Source organism: Somniosus microcephalus, chromosome 31 (assembly GCF_052327205.1).
Source record: "Somniosus microcephalus isolate GS21.2 chromosome 31, FLI_Smic_1.0, whole genome shotgun sequence".
Lineage (NCBI taxonomy): Eukaryota > Metazoa > Chordata > Chondrichthyes > Squaliformes > Somniosidae > Somniosus > Somniosus microcephalus.
Genome location: NC_141017.1, coordinates 37,694,184 through 37,719,517, shown reverse-complemented (window position 1 = coordinate 37,719,517; position 25,334 = coordinate 37,694,184). Strand labels below are relative to the sequence as shown.

The 25,334-nt window shown below is 44.7% G+C and overlaps 1 protein-coding gene across 5 annotated transcripts in view; it reads right to left on the bottom strand.

The window, feature by feature from the left end:
• Positions 1-634: 634 nt before the first annotated feature.
• LOC147097757 (surfeit locus protein 4-like) overlaps positions 635-25,334 on the bottom strand; it is a 181,359-nt gene continuing 156,659 nt past the window's right edge. For 2 of the 5 annotated variants that reach the window (XM_085971841.1, XM_085971838.1), the window contains exons 2-6: positions 16,178-16,364; positions 8,119-8,195; positions 5,575-5,618; positions 4,687-4,873; positions 635-2,562 (exon numbers count right to left, since the gene is read on the bottom strand). In XM_085971841.1, the coding sequence (XP_085827967.1) occupies positions 2,296-2,562; positions 4,687-4,873; positions 5,575-5,618; positions 8,119-8,195; positions 16,178-16,364 (762 nt within the window). In that variant the 3' untranslated portion in view covers positions 635-2,295. Of the gene's footprint in view, positions 2,563-4,686; positions 4,874-5,035; positions 5,267-5,574; positions 5,619-8,118; positions 8,196-16,177; positions 16,365-16,450; positions 16,517-25,334 lie in introns of those variants that run through there. The other 3 variants (XM_085971839.1, XR_015074333.1, XM_085971840.1) reach the window with 3 other exon arrangements.

The window sequence follows — 25,334 nt, the reverse complement described above, 5'->3', positions numbered from 1 at the left end:
AAGGTTAGCCAGGACACCAGCAGAACTCGCTGCTCTTCAAATAGTGTCATGGGAGCTTTTAAGTCCACCTGATCAGGCAGACGGGACCTCAGTGTAATATCTCATGTGGAAAACGCCACTGTCAGCCCTTTTTCAGTACTGCTCAGAAATCTTAGCCTAGACTACGTGCTTAAATCCTGGAGAGGGGCTTAAATCCACCACCTTGACTCAGAGCCGAGAGTGCTACCGACTGAGTTGATACTTCAATAGGTTGCACATCATGACTATACACACACACACACACACACACACACAAAGGGGATTTTGACCCCTCCAGATGGGCGTGCACGTTGCATGTAGCCTGGTTGTGGGCATTGCTGTGGAGTAAAGCGGAAGTGGAACCTCAGCACCTTGGGATTTCTTTTTATGCATCAGACTGTTTGAACAATAGCAGGGCCCTGGGAGCACCTTGTTATCTCCACCCCACCCCTTTCTTGGCCAAAGGCATTAGGCCACAGACCGTAATAGAAATTAATTAAAAACCTTCCACACAGATAGGATAACGTTAACTCCCTTGGTAACCCACAATATATTTGTAAAGCACTATTGTAACTGTGGCTTCAGTTATTGTCATGACATACAGAACAAACAGCAGTTTTTCCAATGCATTTAATGAGTCTTCCAGCAGCACTGCAAATACAACCACAATGTCAAGACATTCAGAAGTCAGCACTGTCTGCACTTACTGCTGCAGATTTTTAAGACACTTTTGTACTAAACACATTAAATCTATTTATAAAATGGTTGTGTGTTTGTAACAGATGGTTTTGGCAATTTGTGTATCCGAGGTATCAGTGGAAAAGTTAACACAGGGTTCAAAGAGGTTTCAAAGAGTAGAACTGTTGAATTTTTGCAAGGGTTGCAACTTTGATTTTATACAAGTGTAACCTGTAGCCTTCTCTCCCTCCCTCCTGAATCTTGTATCACTTCAGTTCCAGCGAGAAAGCCAATAGTGACAAGCCCACTGGTCACCAGAGAAGATCTAGCTGTCAAAATGTTTTAACCATCCTCACACCTCGCAAATTAAATCGCTTGACTGGCAATGTTACACATAGCCTCACAAAAACACATGGCGTCGCAGGTGAATTTCTCCACAGACTGCCTAATTTTACCTGTGCTATTGTGGGGTGACAGCAAGCAGAACGTAGGCGTTTCCACACCAGCACAAGGAAGAGGAACAAAGGAAGATTGCTGTGCACCAGTTCAGAGTACTTCCCTGTGGCCTGTTACCATTGGCAATCGTTCAAACACATGGAAAATCAAGCTTTGTAAGGAGCTAATAAGGACAAGCAAAATATTGTCAACAACTCAAGCATTTCAGGTACAGTGTCTGTCAAAAAATTCTGTATTAAGAGCTGTACTAAGTTTGCTTCCAATTGATTACTTGACTGTTCATTGAGGCAGGCAGTGTGTCGGTACAGCACTGTATTGTGCAAACCCTCGATTCAGTCATTCAGATGCTGTTTTGCAGAAGACAGGTATATTAGAATCAAAAACAAACACGTTACCAAACCGTTGGTCTTTAGTTTCGTTGGGAAACGGGACACAAGTATTATCTCAAAGTGGCTATCTGTACAAGAGGAGCTATGCTTGAAATTCAACACATTGCTGTGCAAGGCACTTCAGTTTGTAGCAAAGCAGTTGTACCATGCTTTAAAGGTTTGCAGCATCTGAATATTCCATTCATTACACTGCCAATCAATAAGATATTCAAGATAATTTGGTCCAATTTATCAGTTTAGTTTATTCATGATATGAGCTGGAATGAAGGTCCAAGGTTAAGGAATATTTAAGAGCCACATGTTGTACACCTGAATCGAGATATGGCACCTTCAACATTCACATTACCATCGAACCTCAGAATATTCAAACTTCCTGTTGAGTCATCCCGCACATAGAAAATTCATTAAATAGATTGTCTGAAGCATCAAGGCTCAGAAAGGGGTGGAAGCAGTCTCCAGCCAATCAGTTCCCAGTATTGAAGTTGTACCAGAAGGTGCTGTAAAGAGAATATTGCACCAGAACTGACTGCCTGGTAAATTTTGGCACCGATTTTACCACCGCTTAATACCGAAATATTGGGAAGGAAAGAAAAGTGGTAAAACTGATCTGTGTGGTTTTTAATTTATGCTTCACATGAAAGAAACCGGATTGAAAAAAAAATTCAGATTCAGACAGAGAACTGATACGGTAGTAAAAATAATTAAAAAAAAATTACACAAATATATATATATATTTCTCTTCCGAAGACCCTCTTCACCACTTCTTTTTATGCTCGTCCATCGAGACTCCACCAGGCCCCAGTGCTACTACTAAGAGAAGGCCGCCAATCACAGACATTGTTTGGAAAAAGTCATATTTTAAGAAGTCATGCATGGGCCTGTACACCGGGACACTCCAGAATGCATTCTGAATCAGATTCAACGCAAAGAGCCAAATGACCAGTGTGAGAGCAGCCAACTTAGTCTTGAAACCAATGGCCACGAGGATTATCAAAGTAGTGCCAATAATGTCTTGAAGAATCTAGGAAAGAAAAATTTGCAATACATTTTTAGGGAACACTTGATTTAAAAAAAATCCTCTACCCCCACCTCTCACAAAGGTGTCGACTCATGCTGCGGTATAGCTCCAGGGACCCCTTCCAATCTTTGCACGCTCATTTTTTATGTATGACACAAAAGTGAGCGTTAGGAACAGGAGGCCATTCAGCTCCTCGAGCCTGTTCCGCCATTCAATTAGATCACGGCCGATTTGTATCTCAACTATCTACTGCATTGGCTCTGTAACCCTTAATACCCTTGCCTAACAAAATCCATCAATCTCAGTTTTGACATTTTCAACTGACCCCCAGTTTTTTGGGGGGGGGTTCCAGATTTCAACTACCCGTTGTCAGGAGGCATTTCTTCTAGCTCTAATTTTAAAGTTATTCCCCTGGTTCTGGATTTCCCCCACTAGAAGAAATAGTTTCTCTCGATCCACCCCATCAACTCCCTTAAACATCTCAATTAGATCACAACTTAATCTTCTATACTCGAGGGAATACAAGCCTAGTCTATGCATAATTTAACCTCTTTAGTCCCAGTATCATTCTGGTGAATCTGTGCTGCACCCCCTCCAAGGCCAATATATCCTTCCTGATGTGCGGGGCCCAGAACTGAACAGTACTCTAAATGGGGTCTAACCAGAGGTTTATATAACTAACATAACTTCCACCCTTCCAATAGACTATTTTTCTGTGAAAGACTCATAGCCGAGCTGGAACCTGTCCTTACCCAATGTCAACATCTGTGCACGTTCTAATGTTAACAGGATAAAACTGAGGAATAAGAGTTGATAATTGTGGGAGATAGCAGAGAGTAGGGATAAAGGGAATGTTCTCTGATTAGCGGAATATGTTAAGTGGTGTTCCCCAGAGATCTATAGGGCCTCAGATTTTCACATATATATGACTTGAATGAAGTTACGTATACAGACATATATGAAGTTTTATATCCATGTTTGCAGATGACACCAAGTTAGGAGGCAAAGTTGTGTAGATGGGAGCAGGAAGTTACAATGGGACAATAGTGGGCAAATCTCTGGCAGATGGAAACCAATGTGGGGATGACTGAGGTCATTCACATGGCACAGACTACAGTTCTGCATCAACAAGTAGCCAAAAGTAATTTGCTTGTTTTGCTGATCTTAATTAATGAAAGGGTAAAAGCCTTAAGTTTGCAAACCTATTTCTTTTAAAATTACTGCAATACACTTTAACTTCAACTCTCAAACTCATAATGTTGGGATTATTAACTTGGCAGATGCTCCATAGATCACAATGTTTACTGAACTGGCTGGGTACCTCTGGTATCAAAACTGATCTTGCACCCACAAAAATCTAACCAAAAAGGACTGTGCAGCACAGTACATTTAAAAGCTGTTGGTGGGGGTTGGTAAGGGAGAGGAAAGGAGATTGGCAAGAGACAGGACAGCACAGTCAGTTAGAATACCTTCCACCTCACACCTGGGACTGGAGCTTGAATCCAGTTAAGAATTAGAAGCAGGAGTCGGCCATCCGGCTTCTCGAGCCTGCTCCGCCATTCAATAAGATCATGGCTGATCTTCGACCTCAACTCCACTTTCCCATCCGATCCCCATATCCCTGGATTCCCCTGGAGTTCAAAAATCTATTGATCTCAGCCTTGAATATACTCAACGATTCAGTAGCCAGCCCTCTGGTGTAGAGAATTCCAAAGATTCACAACCCACTGAGTGAAGAAATCTCTCCTTATCTCAGTCTTAAATGGCTGACCCCTTATCCTGAGACTATGCCCCCTAGTTCTAGACTCTCCAGCCAGGGGAAACAACCTCTCAGCATCTACCCTGTCAATCCCCCTCAGAATCTGATGTTTCAATGCGATCACCTCTCATTCTTCTAAACTCCAGAGAGTATAGGCCCAATCTACTTGACTAACGGCATGAAAGGCTCTGAAGGCTGCAAGCTAACTCACCAGCATTGTTGCATCATTGTACGATGAGGCAGAATCCCCCCCGACTACAATACGGAGCAGGCATTCATAATCTAATTTATTGCAGTGCGAGGTCTTGTAACAAATTAATACGGCAATATTTGACATTTAAAATAGAGGATGTTTTCCAATCACTCACCATAAGCGCATTCAAGGAGAAGTGCAACAAAGTCATAAACATCAGGACAAGCAGGACACGGCCACCCAGCTGCATGTACTGACGTGGGGAATTAGTGCCCATGGTCGGGACACCTGCAAACATGGTCTTCCCTTCTGATCGAGACTCGGCCAGCAGCAGCAGCAAGCCACCTCCAAGTGCCAGATTCCTAAATGGGAGGGTCAAAAGGGAGTGTCCACGTCATTAATGGCTGAAATCTGGAAAGCAAAATACTGTACTTCTTCCAAATGTTAAACAGCTCTAATTTGCAATACAATTCAACGCAGCACACCATTACCCATTATGTACAGAAAGTAGGGACGACACATACAGATTTCTAATCAAAGCTTCTCTCCTCGAAATCGTCTCCCCTCCTGAAGGCCAATGATTGACAATGGTTCAGATCCCCAGGTACCAGTCGCCCCCTGCCACTTCGCCGAAGTGGCTAATCGTCATGTGGAGCCTGGACAGCAAGCATCGATAGTCTGTGCACCCAGGACGGGCATCAACGTCAAAACTGTTCTCGCTCAACATCAACACACATGCATTTCCAAAGAAATCACTAGATAGCAATCAGAAGCAGGACACCTGGTCATTATCTCAGCAAGTTTAAGAGAATTAAAAGTTTGTTATTATACAAGTACAGCCTTCCCCACTCCCATTCATCTAAACAAGAGTTGGTTCGTCCCACCCGTACGATTGAGTCAAGATTTCCTCTGCGGAAGTTTTGGGAAAAAGGAGGATTAGCTTGATTGAGCCTTCAAACTGAATTTTCAGCTTTAGAAACTCGAGGAATTTATCAGATATCATTTCACAGCTAAATGTCACTTTCCAATAACTGACAAGACTGCATAACACCAATTAACTTACCTCATAAGGAATTTAAGGTCCCAGAGAATACTGTAAGCAACAGTCTGGAAAAAAAGAACACAGCAAACTGCCATTATTGTAGGCGATAAGTACATTTATCCTTGAATCATAGAATGTTACAGCCCTTTGGCCCATCAAGCTTGTGCTATCACCTCAGTCCCATTCGCCTGCCCTTTCCTTATACCCTTTTAATTTTTTCTTTGTCACAATATTTATCCACTTCCCTTTTAAAGGTTATTATAGATTCTGCTTCCATCACCGCTTCTGGCAGGGCATTCCATGTTTTAATAAGCCTTCATGTAAAAAAAATTATCTCCTAACCTCTCCCTTTGTTCTTTTGATATCTTAAATTCATGCCTCTAAGTTATTGGCTCACCAACCAGCAGAACAGGATTTTATAAGAACATAAGAAATAGGAGCAGGAGTCGGCCATTTGGTCCCTCAAGTCTGCTCCGCCATTCAATAAGATCATGGCTGATCTGATCTTGGCCTCAACTCCACTTTCCCGCCCGCTCCCCATAACCCTCGACTCACCTGTAGCTCAAATATATGTCTATCTCCACCTTGAATATATTCAATGACCCAACCTCCACAGCTCTCTGGGGCAGAGAATTCCAAAGATTCACGACCCTCAGAGAGAAGAAATTCCTCCTCATCTCCATCTTAAATGGGCGACCCCATATTCTGAAACTATGCCCCCCAGTTCTAGATTCCCCCACAAGGGGAAACATCCTCTCTGCATCTACCCAGTGAAGCCCCCTCAGAATCTTATATGTTTCAATAAGATCACCTCTCATTCTTCTAAACTCCAATGAAAATAGGCCCAACCTTTCTTCATAAGACAACCCCTTCATCTCAGGAATCAACCTAGTGAACCTTCTCTGAACTGCCTCCAATGCAAGTATATCCTTCCTTAAATAAGGAGACCAAAACTGTACGCAGTACTCCAGATGTGGTCTCACCAGCGCCCTGTACAGTTGTAGCAAGACCTCCCTCCATCCCCTTGCAATAAAGGCCAACATTGCATTTGCTGCTAACTTTTTGTGTTTCATGTATGAGGACCTCCAGATCCCTCTGTACCGCAGCATTTTGTACTCTCTCTCCATTTAAATAATAATTTGCTTTCTTATTCTTCCTACCAAAGTGGATAACCTCACATTTTCCCACTCACTGAACCTATCTGTATCCCTTTGCAGACTCTGTGTCCTCCTCACAACTTGCTAACCCACCCATCTTTGTATCAGCAGCAAATTTGGCTACAGTACACACGGTCCCTTCATCCAAGTCATTAATATACAGGAGACTTTGGTTTATCCGGAGGTTATATGTCCGGAATACTCGATCTAACGGCAAAAATCAGGAGCCGTTTTCTATAAGTTTTTTTTAGTTCTCGTTGCTTTTTTTCCCCCCAGTCAGGCACTGCAAGGTCTGTAGCTATAGCAACAGCTTCAACTAGAGACGCTTGCAGCTGCAGCCGACTGTTTTGAAGCTGTTGCTAAGCAACAGGTTTGTTGATTTACACGGAGCTTTTCAGTTCCGTATCTCTCAACATTAACGCTGGTATGTCCGGCACTTTTGATGGTACGGCACCAGCTCGGTCCCGTCAGTGCCGGATATCAGAAAGTTTCCTGTAGATTGTAAGTAGTTGAGGCCCCAGCACTGATCCCTGTGGCACCCCACTAGTTACAGTTTGCCAACCTGAAAATGACCCATTTATCCCGACTCTCTGTTTTCTGTTAGCTAGCCAATCCTCTATCCATGCTAATATATTACCCCCAACCCGGTGAGCTCATATCTTGTGGCACCTTAATTTCCTGACTTACATCACAATGTGGGACAGAGTAGATCCCGGCTTTGTTATGATACTGAGCTCAGTTTTGCTGTTATGGGGGACGTGCACCTTAAGGCAAGTGGCTGCATATTGAAATTACTATTGTTTCAGCCTTTATCCAGCTTTTAGGTATTTGTCAACCTTTGCCGAGGCTGGGGGAGGGGAAAGAAGCACGGAGCAGACAAAGTGAAAGGACACCAAACAGGGAGGTAACCCTAACCCTAATTGCGGGCAAGTAACTGATGGAGCACCCAAGCCACTGTTTGATGAATGGCTAAAAGGACATGTCCGTTCCACCTTGTGGAACTACGAGGGCTAATCTAGTTGGCATTTCATTGTACCCTCCCCAGAGGACAGCAGTGCAATATTACAGGCAGCCGATAAATAAGACGGAACACACAAAGGAATTTGGTAAAAGCAGAGAAGATATTGAATTCAGGGGCGTGAGTTATTTTAAAGTGAAGGTGGTAACAGACGATTAATTATGGCCTTTCAGTACAATACATCTATTGCCTATAGGGTTGGAACACCTATTCCACAGCTCCCCGCAGCTCACGTTCCTAAGCTCAGCTATGCCACCATGAGTTAGATCCAGCACCAACATTTTTTTCCCCCAGCAGGGAAAAAAGGACAAGGAAAGATTGAAAATTACAAGAAAAAAATGTTTATCTAATTCAGGATAAACGAACACAGTTTTTGCGCCTGGATCTTACCTGCATAACAATGAGTACAAATAAGCCACAGCAAGCATAAAGCACAAACCGCCGACTCAGCACCAGAATGCAACCACCTATAAATAAAAAGACAATGGCTTAAAAAAAAGTACATACCCGACAGCAATAAAATAACCAGAAACTTCATGCAGCAGTAAAAAAAGAAAAGGACCTTTTGAGGATCATTTTCAGTTAGTATTCATCTAGCTATAATGCCAGAAACTGGCAGTGTGAAAAACAAGGCCTGTATAATACTTGATGGCATACCCCCAATCTTATACCACATGGTATTTATGATTGTAGGCCATACAGCTATAAGGACCAAATATCTCCATTGACTATTTCTGAAAAGACGACACACAGATTACACACCCAAGTAGGACACAGCTTACGTGCCATTCATTACCTAGCACTATTTCGAAGAGGAGCGGGGCGAGTTCTCCCCAGTGTCCTGGCCAATATTTATTCCTCAATCAACATCACTAAAATACAGATTATCTGGTCATTATCACATTGCTGTTTGTGGGAGCTTGCTGTGCGCAAACTGGCTGCCGCATTTCCTACATTACAACAGTGACTACACTTCAAAAAGTACTTCATTGGCTGTAAAGCGCTTTGGGACGTCCGGTGGTCATGAAAGACGCTGTAGAAATACAAGTCTTTCTTTCTTTCACGTGCAAATACAAATCATCCATTACAGACTCATTTTCTGTTTTTGATTTCACATATTTAGTAGCCTATCATTGATTGCAAAACCTGCTTCTGACAGTTGTCTGCTGCTGCAGCTCAGGCCTCTGCGCTTTTACATGAACCTGACACTGGAGAGCATGTCGCTGCTATCTTCTCCATAAGGCAGAATTTAAACTGGGATTATATTTTATACAGATCACTCCCAGAGGAATTTTCATTCCCTGCATTGTCACTTGCTTGGCTGTCACTGTTACACTGATTTCCCACTTGTAGTTTAATTGAGATTCCAAAGGTCCCTTGGTTCTTCTGCCCAACTTTGCAGGCCTGAAGCATGGGCTGGAGCCTCACTGCTCCCAGCAAGAAGTGGCAGATTGTCAGAAGTGGGAGAGCAGCCCTAGCACAGGACAGGGGAGCTGGCTGCCAGGTACTAGTAGGCGGTTGCTTCAGTCTCACGCTATAATAAGCAGGAAGACAGGAGGCAGCAGCACAGTAGCCATGTTTACACAGCCGCCATGTTTACACAGCCATGGGACTGAGCTGCGCCCTTTTCAAACTCTCTCCTCCGTGGATACACTTCCTCTCCCATGGCCAAGCTGATGCAGCCGCTGATCCACCCCCGTGCATATAACAGTGAGGTGCAACACTCATTACTTTACAATGCTCTTCAATTCAGAGGGCTCCTCTGTCAGCGCTGCTGGTCTATCACGTCTCACACAGCATGAGCTGTTTTGGCTGGCACTAAACTGATTGGAAATTCAAACGAATGGACCACCACACAGTCTGGACACTACTATGGACTAGACCGACTACTCTCAACAGCACAGTGCATATAAGGCACAGCCAAAAAGCGAGAAAATGCAGCATAGATTCCCGCTTCCCATAAAGTTTTTCTCTCAGGGTCTCTGGGTCACGCTAGCTCCAAGTTGACGTGCCTGGCTTTGGTCTGTGGCAGATTTAGCAATCTGATACCCGAGCTATTCGAGTCTTCTGTACCTCAGGGAAGTGTTAATGATTGACCAGGCAGCCTCTTTCATTAATAGAACCCGGAGGGACACTGGGGCCGAGATTCTTCCCATTTAGCTCCAGATAACCCTACAAGCCAATGTTCTATCGGGAATGATGGTCCCAGCTGGGCAAGTATCCACCTGAGAGAGCAGACGGAGCCTCGGTTTAATGTCTCATCTGAAAGACGGCACCTTGGACAGTGCGGCGCTCCCTCAGCACTGCACTGGAGTGACAGCCTGTATTTTGTGCTCAAGTCTCTGGAGTGGGTCTTGAACCCATTACCTTCTGACTCAGGAGAATGGCAACCAACTGAGCCACAGCTAGTAAATACTATTTATTAAGAATGCATCAATTAGAAAAATGAACAACCAAACATAAATATGGACATCAATACATTTTCACCGGTGCCGATAACTCACCATCAGGAGCAAAATTAGTGCAGAACAAAAGACAATGATGACAATAATGATAAAGTGAGGACTGCAAACTGGGACGCAGAGACAGTGTTATGAATTGCAACTGTTTATACTAGAGGCTGAGTTTCAAGGTCCTGATTTAAACAAGCTTGAGATGCAAGAGTCTTTCAAAACCACAGAAATAATTAGCACAAGAACCAGAGTATAAAAGTGGAAACACAGCCGTCAAGAATAATGCTGTTTTTAGGTCACTCCTGAAGTTGGCTTATGCGATAAAAAAAAGTGCCACAGTGGGTTGCTCTGCATCTACACATCTCACTGCCACTCTGCTCACCTGCAGCCAGTATTCCATTTAACAACTTGGATTTATATAGCGCCTTTAACACAGAAAAACGCCCCAAGGCGCTTCACAGGAGTGTCATAAAACAAAATTTGACACCGAGCCACGAGGAGAAATTAGGGCAGGTGACCAAAAGCTTGGTCAGAGGTAGGTTTTAAGGAGCATCTTAAAAGGAGAGAGAGGGGTAGAGGGGTTTAGGGAGGGAATTCCAGAGCTCAGGGCCTAGGCAACAGAAGGCACGGCCGCCAATGGTGGAGCGATTAAAATCAGGGATGCTCAAGAGGGCACAATTAGAGGAACGTTTAGGTCTAGGGGGGTTATAGGGCTGAGGGTGATTACAGAGATAGGGAGGGGCGAGGGCCATGAAGGGATTTGAAAACAAGGATGAGAATTTTAAAATCGAGGCGTAGCTTAACCGGGAGCCAATGTAGGTCAGCGAGCACAGGGGTGGTGGGTGAACAGGACTTGGTGCGAGTTAGGACACGGGGCACAGAATTTTTTTAACTTTTTTTCTTAAATAAACAGTTGCTAGGTCAAATTCCCAAATTCTAGCTGTGAACTTAATGAGACCCTAATTTCCAAATGGGAAGCCATTTTAAAATCTTCAGAAAGTGGCATGGATATAAACATTTTCAATGAATGCAGGGTAAAAGACTGAGTATAAAGTTAAAAAAGCTTATTCACCAACTGGGGGAGTGGCAACTTGGGCAAGTGTGGTACCTGGGAAAGGGGCAAGGGCGGTATGCTGATCGGGTGAGATGATGTAAAGTGGGAGGAGGCTCGGTGGAGCATAAACATTAGCATAGACCACTTGGAAGTATAGTGAACAGTGAGGAGGATAGTGATAGACTTCAAGACAGGCTGGTGGAATGGGCAGACAAGTGGGAGATTAAATTTAACACAGAAAAGTGCGAAGTGATACATTTTGGTAGGAAGAACGAGGAGAGGCAATATAAACTAAAGGGTACAATTCTAAAGGGGGTGCATGAACAGAGAGATCTGGGGTTATATGTGCACAAATTGTTGAGGATGGCAGGGCAGGTTGAGAAAGCGGTTAAAAAAGCTTACGGGATCCTGGGCTTCATGAATAGAGGCATAGAGTACAAAAGCAAGGAAGTTATGATGAACCTGTATAAAACACTGGTTCGACCTCAACTGGAGTATTGTGTCCAATTCTGGGCACCGCACTTTAGGAAGGATGTGAAGGCCTTCGAGAGGATGCAGAAAAGATTTACAAGAATGGTCCCAGGAATGAGGAACTTCAGTTACGTGGATAGACTGGAGAAGCTGGGGTTGTTCTCCTTAGAGCAGAGAAGGTTGAGAGGAGATTTGATAGAGATGTTCAAAATCATGAGGGGTCTGGACAGAGTATAGAAAGAAACTGTTCACATTGGCGGAAGGGTCGAGAACCAGAGGACACAGATTCAAGGTGATTGGCAAAAGAACCAAAGGCGTCATGAGGAAAAACTTTTTACGCAGCGAGTGGTTAGGATCTGAAATGAACTGCCTGAAAAGGTGATGAAAGATTGTGGCTTTCAAAAGGGAATTTGCAGGGCTACGGGGAAAGGTCGGGGGAGTGGGACTAGCTGAAGTGCTCTTGCAGAGAGCCGGCACGGGCTCGACGGGGCGAATGGCCTCCTTCTGTGCTGTAACCATTCTATGATTCTAGTTGGGCCTAATGGCCTGTTTCGGTGCTGTAAATACTATGTATTTCTATATAACTGCCTGACATCAAGTTCCTGACTGAGTTGGAATTTCCTTCAACTCAATGTTGCTAAAACCAAATCCATCCTTTGGCTTGCACCAGTACCTTACTGCCTCTGGCTTTCACTCAGTGAGCCTCTCTAGTTACCCATTGGGTTAAATCCACAGATCTGGATCCCCAGCACCCTGTTCAATCATACGCTGAACTTTCTACCCTGCATCCGGTCTGCTGCAAACATTGCCATCTTTGACCTTCAGAACACTGCATGGCTGAATCCCTACCTCATCCATCAGTGCTGCTGAAACTTTCTCCAAACTTGTACCACCGTGAGCAGTGACTGCTCCACTGTCCTCCACAAACTGCAATTAATCAGACCTCTGTGGCCCCCCTCTCCCCCCAAAAGCCCACACATCCTTTCTTCCTCAAATGAGCTGAGCTTCAAAACCCACATCCTATGCAACATTAAGACTGCCTACTTTTACATTTACAACCTCCTTCCTTATCTCATCTGCACTACAGCAAGTCTTCTGTGCTTTTGTTATCTCAAGACTTGACTTCAATATCATCCTCGCCAACCTCCCTATCTGTAACACAAACTCTCAACTCAAAAATATCGCCACTTACGTCCTGCCCTGCACGCCCATCATCCTTGTCCAGCAATGCATGGAATTAAAAATCCTCGACTTTGGTCACAATTTCCCCATGCCTCAGCAAATTGACTTTGCCCCGGTTTACAAATCCCTTCAAGCAAACATGCAGAATGGGCATATATTTGGCAAATGAAATTCAACAGATAAATGTGAGGTATTACATTTTGGTAGGAAGAATAGGGAGGCCACTTATCACTTGGAGGGTGCGAGTCTGGGTGGGGTAGAGGAGCAAAGGGATCTCGGAGTACAAATATACAAATCACTGAAAGTTGCGACACAGGTTAACAAGGCCATAAAATAAGCAAACCAGGCACTAGGGTTTATTTCTAGAAGGATAGAATTGAAAAGTAGGGAAGTTATGCTAAACTTGTATCAACCCTTGGTTAGACCACACTTGGGAGCACTGCGTACAATTCTGTTCGCCATATTATAAAAAGGATATAGAGGCACTAGAGAGGGTACAGAGGAGATTTACAAGGATGATACCAGAAATGCAAGGGTATACATATCAGGAAAGGATGAACAGGCTGGGTTGCTTTTCGCTTGAAAAAAGGCTGAAGGGTGACCTAAAAGAGGTCTTTAAAATTATGAAAGGTTTTGATAGAGTGGATACAGAGAGAATGTTTCCACTTGTGGGGAAGAGCAAAACTAGAGGCCGTCAATATAAGATAGTCACCAAGAAATCCAATAGGGAATTCAGGAGAAACTTCTTTACCCAGAGTGTGGTGAGAATGTGGAACTCGCTGCCACAGGGAGTGGTTGAAGCGAATAGTATAGATGCATTTAAGGGGAGGCTAGACAAGCATCTGAGGGAGAAGGGAATCTAGGGTTATGCTGATAAGAGTTAGAGGAGGAAAGACGGGAGGAGGCTCGAGTGGAGCATAAACGCCGGTATGGATTGGTTGGGCCGAATGGCCTGTTTCTGTGCCGTATATCCTATGTAAACCTTCTCCAGCTGTATATTTCCTCAATTACCTGCTGCTCCTGCGACATCATCCATTCCCTCATCTGTGCTGGTTCTTTCAGTCATTTCGCCTTTGCACTCTGGAATTCTCCCCCAAAAAGACTTCACCTTGCCGCCTGCCCGGAATAGCCCTCTCCTAATTTGTTTCCCTCTGTTCTTCTGCTCGGTGCTCGCCTCTCTCCATTTGGCCAAACATTCAGACATTTCATGTTAGGAACACATTAGAAACATACAGTGTTGCTCACGTAAACGCTTCATTCTCCCCTCTCCTATTACAAGATATTTTTCTCCCCAGTAACACACCGTTCTCTGATTAAACAGGCTGGTGCTTGGCCATTTCCTAGGCTTTTCCCCACCGTCAGTCTTTAAGTGAAAACACCAGGAAGTGCAAAATTTCCCAAACAAATGAAGATATTTCTTTGGTAAATTCACCACTTGATGTACTGTACTGAGCCATGCAGCGGAGAAGGATCGTGGTTCAATCCCTGATCTGTATTAAGTTAGCAGATCCCATTAAGGACACAAGCAGCCATGGCACCTACTTCTGATTGTTATCCAATGGCTTTGCTAAAAGCTGTGCGTTGAAGATGGACAAGAACTGGGCTGCACTTATCGGTGATGCTTGTAATGGTTTTATTACTTGCCGACATCGTCTAGGCTTACACACGAAGAACAGCCATTTCGGCAAAGTGCCTGTGGAGCTGTATCCCCGCACGGGTCAGCACCTTCAGGAGAGCACGGGGTAAAAGTGGAGTTAAAAAGTCCAAATGAAGCCAGCGACACTGTCTGTCCACACCTCCGTCCCACAACAAAACAATTGAGACTGGAGAAAGTATCCCTGTAAAGTTCACCAGAGCCTGTAAAGAAAATAAGTGCTACTGAAGCCCTTTTAAAAAAAAAAGGTCACTAGGGGGAGCAAGAACATTTTTACAGCTCACCAAAACCATCCAAAGGCAGAACTAAAAAAATGGTCATTCACTTTGGATCTGAGAAAGACATATCTGAATACTTTCTTAATGGCAAGAGACTAGGAACTGTGGAGGAGCAAAGGGATTGTGTCCAGGTATGCAAATCACTAAAAGCTAGTGCACAGGTACAAAAGGTAAATCAAGAAAGGTAAATGGAATGATAGCAAAATACTGCAGATGCTGGAAATCCGAAATAACGTTAGCCCTTATCTCGAGGAGGTTGGAATACAAAGTGGGAGGACCTTATGCTTCAGTTGTACATAAAATTGGCCAACCACATCTTAAGTACTGCATTCAGTTTTGGGCACCGTACCTCAAGGATACAGTGGCCTTGGAGTGGGTATAGCACAGATTCACCAGAATATTAGGGCTAAAAGGGTTAAATTATGGGGACAGGCTGCATAAACGTGGCTTCCATTCCCTTGAGTTTAGAAGATTGACCGGTGATCTAATTGAGATGTTTAAAATGATAAAGGGATTGGATAGGGTAGATACAGAGAATCTATTTCCTCTGGTGGGGGAATCCAGAACAAGGGGACATAAGTTTAAAATTACAGCTAGGCTGTTGAAGAGTGAAATCAGGAGGCACTTTTTCCACACAAAGGGTAGTGGAAATCTGAACTTGCTCCTTCAAAAAGCTGAGTCAATGAAAATTTTCAAGACCGAGTTCGATAGATTTTTATTAGGCAAGGGCATCAAGGAATATTGAACAAAGGGAGGTAAATGGAGTGGAGTTACAGATCAGCCATGATCTAATATAAAGGCAGAACAGGCTGAAGGGAAGCGAATGGCCTACTCCCATTCCTCAAACTCAGTCCAGGAAACTTTGGGCTATCCGGCACCGACGGGACCGAGCTGCTGCCGTTCCCTCAAAACTGCCAGACATACAAGCGCTAATGTTGAAACATACGGAAGCTTTTGAGCTCCGTATCTGGCAACAAACCCTGTTGCTTAGCAACAGCTTCTAAACAGTCCAAGCATCTCTGTAGCGTCTCTGTAGCTTAGCAACAGCTTCAGCGAGACCTTGCAGAGCTTGACTGTTGAGAAAAAAGCAACGAGAAGAAAAAAAATCTAACGAAACGGCTCCTGATTTTTGCCGGTGGCTCGAGCATTCCGGACAGTTAACCTCCGGATAACACAAAGTTTCCTGTACTGCAAAGTATTACAATGCCAAGCCAAGCCTTGTGGAATGCTCAGGTGCCTGAACATTTCAGTCAGGTTATGGACAAATATGCCCTCTCACTTCCACCATTTGATAAAACAAATTGCACCAACGAGTTGCACATTTTGTGAAGCTCTCCATTACCATCCAAGGACTCACCGAGCTGCCCAATCATATTAAACAAAACAAACATGGTGGCGAAGAAGGTGCCACAGTGCCAGGTCATGTCGATGTAATCACGCTGCTCGTTCCACTGGAACCACATGCGAATCCCATCTTCCAGGAACGTGCTGATCAGGCACAAGTGGGCAATGTGAGGCAGGAAACGCTTGGTCACTCGCAGAAACTGGAAAATAAACAAAGATGCTGTAATTCTAAAAACAAAATAGGCTTAGGACAAGACAAAGTATATCTCAATTAGCTATGACTGACTGTGTCCCACTTGTCCTGGACAATTTCATTTCTGCGGCACCAAATGGCTGGTTAGTCAGTTTATCCCTAGAATGAGAAACAGAAAATGTTGGAAATCTGCAATAAAAGACAGAAAATGCAATGCACAATAGTCTCTGGTGAAGCGACTCAAGTGATACACGAACAGCCTTTCCGAACCAACAGACCCATGAAATTCAAAAAGAGAAAGTGATTACCAAACTTCAGCAAAATATTGAATGAAGCTGTTTGAGATTTAGGAGCCAAACAGCCAGAGTTCAAGGCGTAGAAATGCCCCGCAGACTGTAGTTTGGACACCTCTATCCCAAACATAAACATATAGAAAAACATTTTATAGTTTTATTCACCAAGGAGGTAAAATACATAGAAATATAGAAGATAGGAGCAGGAGTAGGCCATTCGGCCCCTCGAGCCTGCTCCGCCATTCAATGAGATCATGGCTGATCATCCAAATTCAGTACCCTGTCCCTGCCTTCTCCCCATACCCCTTGATCCCTTTAGCCTTAAGAAATATATCCAACTCTTTCTTGAATATATTTAATGAATTGGCCTCCACTGCCTTCTGTGGTAGAGAATTCCACAGGTTCACCACTCTCTGGGTGAAGAAATTCCTCCTCATCTCTGTCCTAAATGGCCTACCCTTTATCCTTAGACTGTGACCCCTGGTTCTGGACTAGATCCCCTCATTCTTCTAAACTCCAGCGAGTATAAGCCCAATCGACCCAATCTCTCCTCATACGTCATTCCTGCCATCCCAGGTATCAGTCTGGTGAATCTTTGCTGTACTCCCTCTATTATGTCCGTGTATAATTGAGACACGGGCAGCAGGAGTTGATTATAACAAGTCTTTACTGAATGGAGACAATCGGGAAACTGAAACTACAGAAGGCTGCTAGTGCCTTTTATACAGGGGTGGTCACTGCCGGTACTGCAGTCCGAGACCAGTTATTCCCTTAAAGGTACATGCACAACAATTCCTCCCCTTTTAGATAAACAGTACATAACATTCATTTAACAACTAAATAATAACTAATTACAATTACAATTGCTAGGTACATTGGTTGAGGTTAAGCAATTATAAGTTCAGTCTTTGAGGAGGCTTCCTGATTCTATCTGGATAACGCCTCTTTGGGGTATCAGCTTCTTCTGGTGAGGTTGAGTCGGGATCAATGTCGTTGTTTGGTTCATCTGCTTCCAATATCACCGATTCTGCAGTAGATGCAATTGGTACTTCGGTTTCATCGCCAGGTGTATCAGATCGTGGTGTGGAGTTGATGTTTTCCAGTGACTCTAGAATCTGGTCAGCATGGCGTCTTACAATACTCTCTCCAACGTCCACGGTATACATTAGAGGTCCTTGCCGTGTACAGATCGTTCCTGGCTGCCATTTCTCAGTGCGGTAGTCCCGGGCCAAAACTGGTTGACCTATCTTAAAACTCCTGGTCGGCCTTTCATTCATATTCTGAAACTGCCTGTTCTCCACATCTCTTCGGACGTTTGGCTTAACCAAATCCAAACGGCATCGTAGTCTTCGATTGAAGAACATCATGGCTGGAGTTTGGTTGGTAACCGCATGTGTCGCATTCCGGTAGGCAAACAAGAAGTTATCCACCTTGTGTTGTAGGGGTATGTCTTCATTACACATTGCCTTGATAGCCTTCTTGAATGTTTGAACAAACCTCTCGGCCAATCCATTAGTGGCTGGATGATATGGGGCGGATGTGTAATGCTTAACACCATTGTTCTTTAAGAACCTCCGGAACTCTTCAGACACAAACTGTGGTCCATTGTCAGAGCAAATCTGTTCAGGCAGCCCATTCCTGGCGAATATGGTTCGTAAGACTGTGATAGTTTTTTCTGTGGTGGTTGAGGACATTTTTATTACCTCTGGCCACTTTGAATGTGCATCCACCGCAATTAAAAACATCGAGTCCATAAAGGGACCACCAAAATCAATGTGCACCCTTTGCCATGGAGATGAGGGCCACTCCCATGGATGTAGAGGAGCTTGTGGTGGGGCGTTTTGGACCTTCTGGCATCCTGTACAGCCCTTGGTCATCTCTTCGATTTCTCTATCGATTCCTGGCCACCACACAAACGCTCTGGCTAAGTTCTTCATTTTTACCCCACCCAGATGACCCTCATGAAGCTCATTGAGCACTCTATCCGTCAATTTGGGTGGAATTACTACTCTGGATCCACACATCAAGGTCCCTCTGCACACTGACAGCTGTTCTCTTCTCGGCGAGAATGCTGGCAGCAGTGGTTCGCCATGTGCTGGCCATCCCTTCACCGTTAAATCATAGACCCAGGAGAGTGTCGGGTCATTTCGTGTTTCCTTTTCTATGTTTGCATTCGTCACAGGGAGACATTCGACTATAGTCGAGTGGAATAACTCCACTGGATCCACTGCCAGTTCTTCTTCCACCGTCGGTAACGGTAGGCACGACAATCCATCAGCATTCCCATGCTGTTTAATTCCCTTGTACTCGATGTCATATTGGTGTGCCCCTAGGAAAAGGGACCACCTCTGCAGCCGTTGTGCCGTCATTATCGGTACGCCCTTCTGAGGGTTGAAAATGGAGACGAGAGGTTGATGATCCGTTAGTAAATTTCTGACCGTGCAGGTAGTGATTGAACTTCTTCACCCCCCACACCAGGCTGAGGGCCTCTCTGTCAATCTGGGCGTAGTTACGCTCGGCTGAAGTTAACGAGCGTGACGCAAAAGCTATCGGCCTCTCTGAACCATCAAGGAATTTATGTGACAGTACCGCCCCAATGCTGTAGGGAGACGCATCACACGCCAGTCTTATCGGTAGTGATGGGTTGTAGTGAGCCAATACTTCTCTTGAAGTGATTAGGTCCTTACTCTCCTGAAAGGCCCGCTTACATTCATCGCTCCATTCCCGTGCTACTCCCGTTCGTAGTAGGGCGTTCAGTGGATGCAGAATTGTGGACAAATTCGGCAAAAACTTATGGTAGTAATTCACCAATCCGAGGAATGACCTCAGTTGCGACACATTTTCAGGCGCCGGAGCCATAACTACCGCTTCAATTTTGTCAGGGGACTTATGCAACCCCTCTTCATCAATCACGTGGTCACAATACGATATCTGTTTCTTAAAAAACTCGCACTTGGGGCGATTGGCTCGTAGCCCATGTTCACGTAGTCTAGTGAGCACCTGCTCTAGGTTGGCAAGGTGTTCACTGTCATCTTCACCTGTCACTAGGATGTCGTCCAAGTAACACTGAGTCCCCGGAATCCCTTGCAGGACTTGTTCCATCGCTCTTTGCCATATCGCCGGAGCTGATGCTACTCCGAATACCAGTCGATTATACTGGTAAAGACCTTTGTGAGTGTTTATCGTGAGATACTTCCTAGAGGATTCTTCAACCTCCATCTGCAAATATGCTTGTGCTAGGTCAATTTTTGTAAAACGCTTCCCTCCAGATAGTGAGGCGAAGATATCTTCTATCCTTGGAAGAGGATATTGTACTGTGTGAAGGACTGGGTTCACCGTCACCTTGAAGTCCCCACAGATGCGAACCTTCCTTGGCTCCTCAGACTTACTGTTTAACGTTTTCTTCATGACAGGAACGATGGGTGTCACCCACTCGCTCCAGTCTACCTTAGATAACACGCCTGCATTCTCCAGATTCTCCAGCTCTGCCTCGACGGCTGGGCGAATTGCATATGGTACCGGTCTTGCTTTGAAACACTTGGGAATTGCATTCTCCTCTATTTTTATCGAGGCGGTTACGCCTTTAAGAGTGCCCAGTTCTTGTTGAAATACCTCTTTGGCGTCAGCTAAGATTGTTGACAATCGTCCAGGAGTGACGTCGTCATCTTTTTTACCCGCCACCGTCAGTGCCTGAATGGAGTGCCAGTCTAAACTTATCTTTCTGATCCATTCACGTCCCAATAACGGTGGTCCACCATCTTGCAGAATGTAGAGATACAATTTCCGTATTTTCTTGCCGTTGTATTCGACAGGCACCCTTATTTTTCCTCTGGGGTATACTTTTTGCCCCGTATATGTCCTCAAGACAATGGATGTCTCTCTCAAGGGTATGTGTGAGAATAGCCGCTCGTAGTCTCGTCGATTCATGACGGTTAGAGCTGATCCTGTATCCAATTCCATTTTGACTTGGGACCCTGCTATCGTGAGGGTGACCCAAATGGTTCGGTGGTCCTCTTTTGCGATTACGTTGTGAAGTTTTGAGACAGCTTAGTCTCTTGTTCCCGGATTCACTATCGCTCATCTGGTCTTCGGAACTACTGTCCGTCATCTTTTGTACTTTCCTGTACGGTTCCATAGTAGCCTTTTTGTTGTCGTTGGTCTTCTTCCCAGACCTGCAAACTCGTGCAATGTGTCCCATCTTTCCGCATTGCCTGCATATTTTGTCCTTGGACCAGCAGTTCTTCTGGTCATGGTTAGTTCTGCCGCAGCGATAACATTTTGCAAATCCCTGTGTCATTTCGTGGGTGCCGTATTCCTGTGGCTTTTGTTGTATTTCCGCGGCTTTTGTTGTATTTCCGCAGCTCCCCTGGCTGCTGCTTCGTACGACACTGCCACGCTGAAAGCCTTATCTAGCGTCAGCTCTTTCTCTGAGAGTAACTTCTTCTGGGTTCCTTCACTCAGGAGTCCACAGACAAATTTGTCCCGTAGGGTATCTGCCAGTCCTGGCAGTGCTTTGATAGCTTGCGTAGTTCCGTAAGGTACTCAGCATTGCTCTCATCTTTATGCTGAGTTCTCCTGTGGAATTTAAATCTTTCTGCTATCAGCAGCGGTGCAGGGTTTAGGTGTTCCTGTAGGATAGCAACAATTTCGTTAAAACTCTTTGCCTTCGGTTTGGCTGGAGTAATCAGGTCCCGCAATAGGCCTGATTCTTGCGCCCATTAAGTTTAGCAGTACCGATGCCTTTTTCTCATCGGCTATTTCGTTTGCCTCGCAATATACCTCGACTCTTTCCACATACGTGGTCCAGTCCTCTATTGCATTATCAAAGGCAGTGATACAGCCAGTCTTCGGCATCTTGGAAATCTAAAATGGCGCCTCCCGCGCTTTGCCTTCTTCCCCGCTGGATTAAGATGACGCCTCCCGCGCTTTGCCTTCTTCCCCGCTGTTGCTAGCGCTGCTTTCCGCGGTTTCCGTGGCAACCTGCAGCTCCTCGCGGCTTTCTGCGCGTTTAATATTTTTTTTATTTTATTATTTTCCCGTCGTGGAACAACCCTGTGGGACTCTTGCCTCCCTCTTCTCGGGTCTGTACGCTGCCCGGCTTCGTAGCACCGGCCGTGCCCTGTGTGCTCCACCCTCTCTCTCTCTCCTCTTCCCGACAATGCTGCTCGGCCCCGTTGCAAGCCACCCGCTCGAGTTCTAGACCACCGCAGCCCAGGAAGGATCAGTGTACTACCTGCCACCAGCCCGATTAGCTGAAGCACCGTCGACAGGAACCAAGCCCCGCTCTCGACAGCCTCTCCTGCAATCTTCAACTCCGCTGACTCAGGGGCGGATGCCCACGGTCGACGCCCGTTTCTACTGCTTCTTTCTTCCTTCTGGCCTCGACCTCTGCTCACTTCGCTTCAGGAATGGATCCCATGAGGTGGTGCAGACTGTAGGTAAGTTCGTATCTGCTCGTCGCCAATATTATGTCCGTGTATAATTGAGACACGGACAGCAGGAGTTGATTATAACAAGTCTTTACTGAATGGAGACAATCGGGAAACTGAAACTACAGAAGGCTGCTAGTGCCTTTTATACAGGGGTGGTCACTGCCGGTACTGCAGTCCGAGACCAGTTATTCCCTTAAAGGTACATACACAACACCCTCCATGGCAAGAACATTCATCCTCAGATAAGGCGACCAAAACTGCACACAATACTCAAGGTGTGGTCTCACCAAGGCCCTGTACAACTGCAGCAAGACATCCTTGTTCCTGTATTTGAACCCTCTCGCTACTCGAACCAGTTACATCTCGGCATCCTCCTCACAGCACACACGCCCACCCAGCTTTGTGTCGTCTTGCAAACTTGGAGATATTACATTTAGTTCCCTCGTCTAGATCATTTATATATATTGTGAATAGCTGGGGTCCTAGGACTGATCCCTGCGGTACCCCACTAGTCACTGCCTGCCACTCGGAAAAAGACCCGTTTATTCCAACTCTTTGCTTCCTGTCTGCCAACCAGTTCTTTATCCAAGTCAGTACCTTACCCCCAATCCCATGTGCCTTAACTTTACACGCTAATCTCTTATGCGGGACCTTATCGAAAGCCTTCTGAAAGTCCAAATACACCACATCCACTGGTTCTCCTTTATCTATTTTACCAGTTACATCCTCAAAAAATTCCAGTAGATTAGTCAAGCACGATTTACCTTTTGTAAATCCATGTTGACTTTGTCCGATCCTGTCACTGTTTTCCAAGTGCTCTGCTATTACATCTTTTATAATGGACTTTTACAAAAGAGATGCAGCTGCGCAATAAGGTTATGTCTTACACAGGGCTTTGTCCTGCAAATATTCTGATGGCTAACTGGAGCACAGATTTGGGAGGTTGCACTGAATATTTTTACATGCCTATTAATCAAAATCCAAAAAAAACACTTTTGCCAGGAATCACAGTACTTAAACTACAAGTACACCTACTAAACCAACTAATCAGTTGGGAATCTGAGCAGCAGCAGTGTTACTATAAATGAATCCCATAAATCAATGTTTTAACCAATTTTCAATACAGTTTACCATTCGGTCTATTGCATCAGCACTGGCTCCATGAAGCAGCTACCCATTTGGTTGCATTACCCGGCCCGTTTAATTTTTCTTTTCCAAATCTTTTTAAGAGACATTATGGATTGAATTTGTGGTAGAGAATCTCCCTCTGCATAAAAAGCAGCGCTCCTTTGATGATCTTATGTATAAACACACAGTAATTTCATGATGGGAATTTACAAATACCTGCCAATCTACAAACTTCCCTCATCAACTTTGGAATATGGTTATTTACCGGCCAGTAAAACACTTTGACTTTAGCAACAGAATATTGTGCACTACGTGGTACAATGCCCCCATCATAAAGCACGTCCTGCAACTTGGATGTGAGCAATTCAACCGTAAATCCATTCATTCATCAGTATAAAGCAATCCGTTGCCAATTTTCTGCACCCCTCCATCTTGTAAGTAGCTACAAATGCTGGACGTGGTCTCCTGCAATCTTGTCCAGGGACTTATAATTCATGACCAAGCTTGGACAGCGAGTGTTGGCGGGATATTTTATTCTGGGAAATGGAGGCAGTGGACATCACAACTCACTTAGATCCATATAGAATCATAGAAATTTACAGCACAAAAGGAGGCCATTCTGGCATCGTGTCCGTGCCATCCGACAAAGAGCTCTCCATCCTAATCCCACTTTCCAGCTCTTGGTCTGTAGCCCTGGAGGTTACGGCACTTCAAGCACATATCCAAGTACTTTTTCAATGTGATGAGGGTTTCTGCCTCTACCACCCTTTCAGGCAGTGAGTTCCAGACCCCCACCGCCCTCTGGGTGAAAAAAGTTCTCCTCAACTCCCCTCTAATCCTTCTACCAATTACTTTAAATCTGTGCCCCCTGGTTATTGACCTCTCTGCTAAGGGAAATAGTTCCTTCATATCCACTTTATCTGGGCCCCTCATAATTTTATACACTTCAATCAAGTCTCCCCTCAACCTCCTCTCTTCCAAAAGAAAACAACCCCATCCTAGTTAGATATAGTTTTTCTCTCCCTAGTTCATGAACACAGGTCAACTTCTCCCGAGATCTTCATGCCAACTTACATAGCTCAGCATTATACCATACAACGCATTCACCCCTAAGCCATCAGGGATGCTCCAAGAACTAGGTTTGCCCAGAACACATGGCAAACCAATCTGTACTTGGCAAATGGGGCTTTAGTGCCTTACAGCCAAATACAGAAAAAAAAAGTTTGCCAAACACTGCCACATGGCATGCAATCTGTTTCAAAGCAGGTCATTGTGTCACAAACCATTGAGTCACTTGCTATTGAGGCAAAACACAACCGTTTATGCTCTGCCCCTAGCACAAGGGTTGCTGAAATAATCATGCACACTAAATGAGCTTGTCAGCTTACAAAGCATTGTGTTTTAAAAAAAATATCTTTAACAAGCAATCTGCAAGCTTCTAGTGAGTGCCAGTCATTATTTGTGTTAAAATGTTCCTGCAATAATTGGTTTGTGTATAGTGTTGTGTACTGTACAAATTAAGACTTTTATTCCTGAATTTCATTCTAGTCTGCATTGGACAGCTGTTGTTTTTAATATTCCACAACAGTATTTGCACAGATATTTCCAATAGTTGTACAGTAGAATCATAGAATAGTACAGCACAGAAGGCGGCCAGTCGGCCCGTCGAGTCTGCGCCAGCTCTTTTTGAAACCAGTTAGTCCCACTCCCCCGCTCTTTCCTCACATCCCTGCAATTTTTTTCTCCTTCAAGTATTTATCCAATTTCCTTCTGAAAGCTAATATTGAATTTGTATCCACCGCCCTATCAGGCAGTGAATTCCAAATCCTAACCACTCACTGCGTAAAAAGGTTTTTCCTCATGTCGCCTCTGGTTCTTTTGCCAATCACCTTAAATCTGTGTCCTCTGGTTATCGACCCTTCAGTCATTGGAAACAGCTTCTCTTTATTTACTCTATCTAAACCCTTCATGATTTTAAACACCTCTATCAAATTAAGTGTCAGGCAGTGGCTCAGTTGGTAGCACCCTCGTCTGAGTCAGAAGGTTGTGGGTTCAAACCCCTTCCAGAGACTCGAGAACAAAAAATCCAACTGACACTCCAGCGCCGCGCTGTCGGAGGGGCAG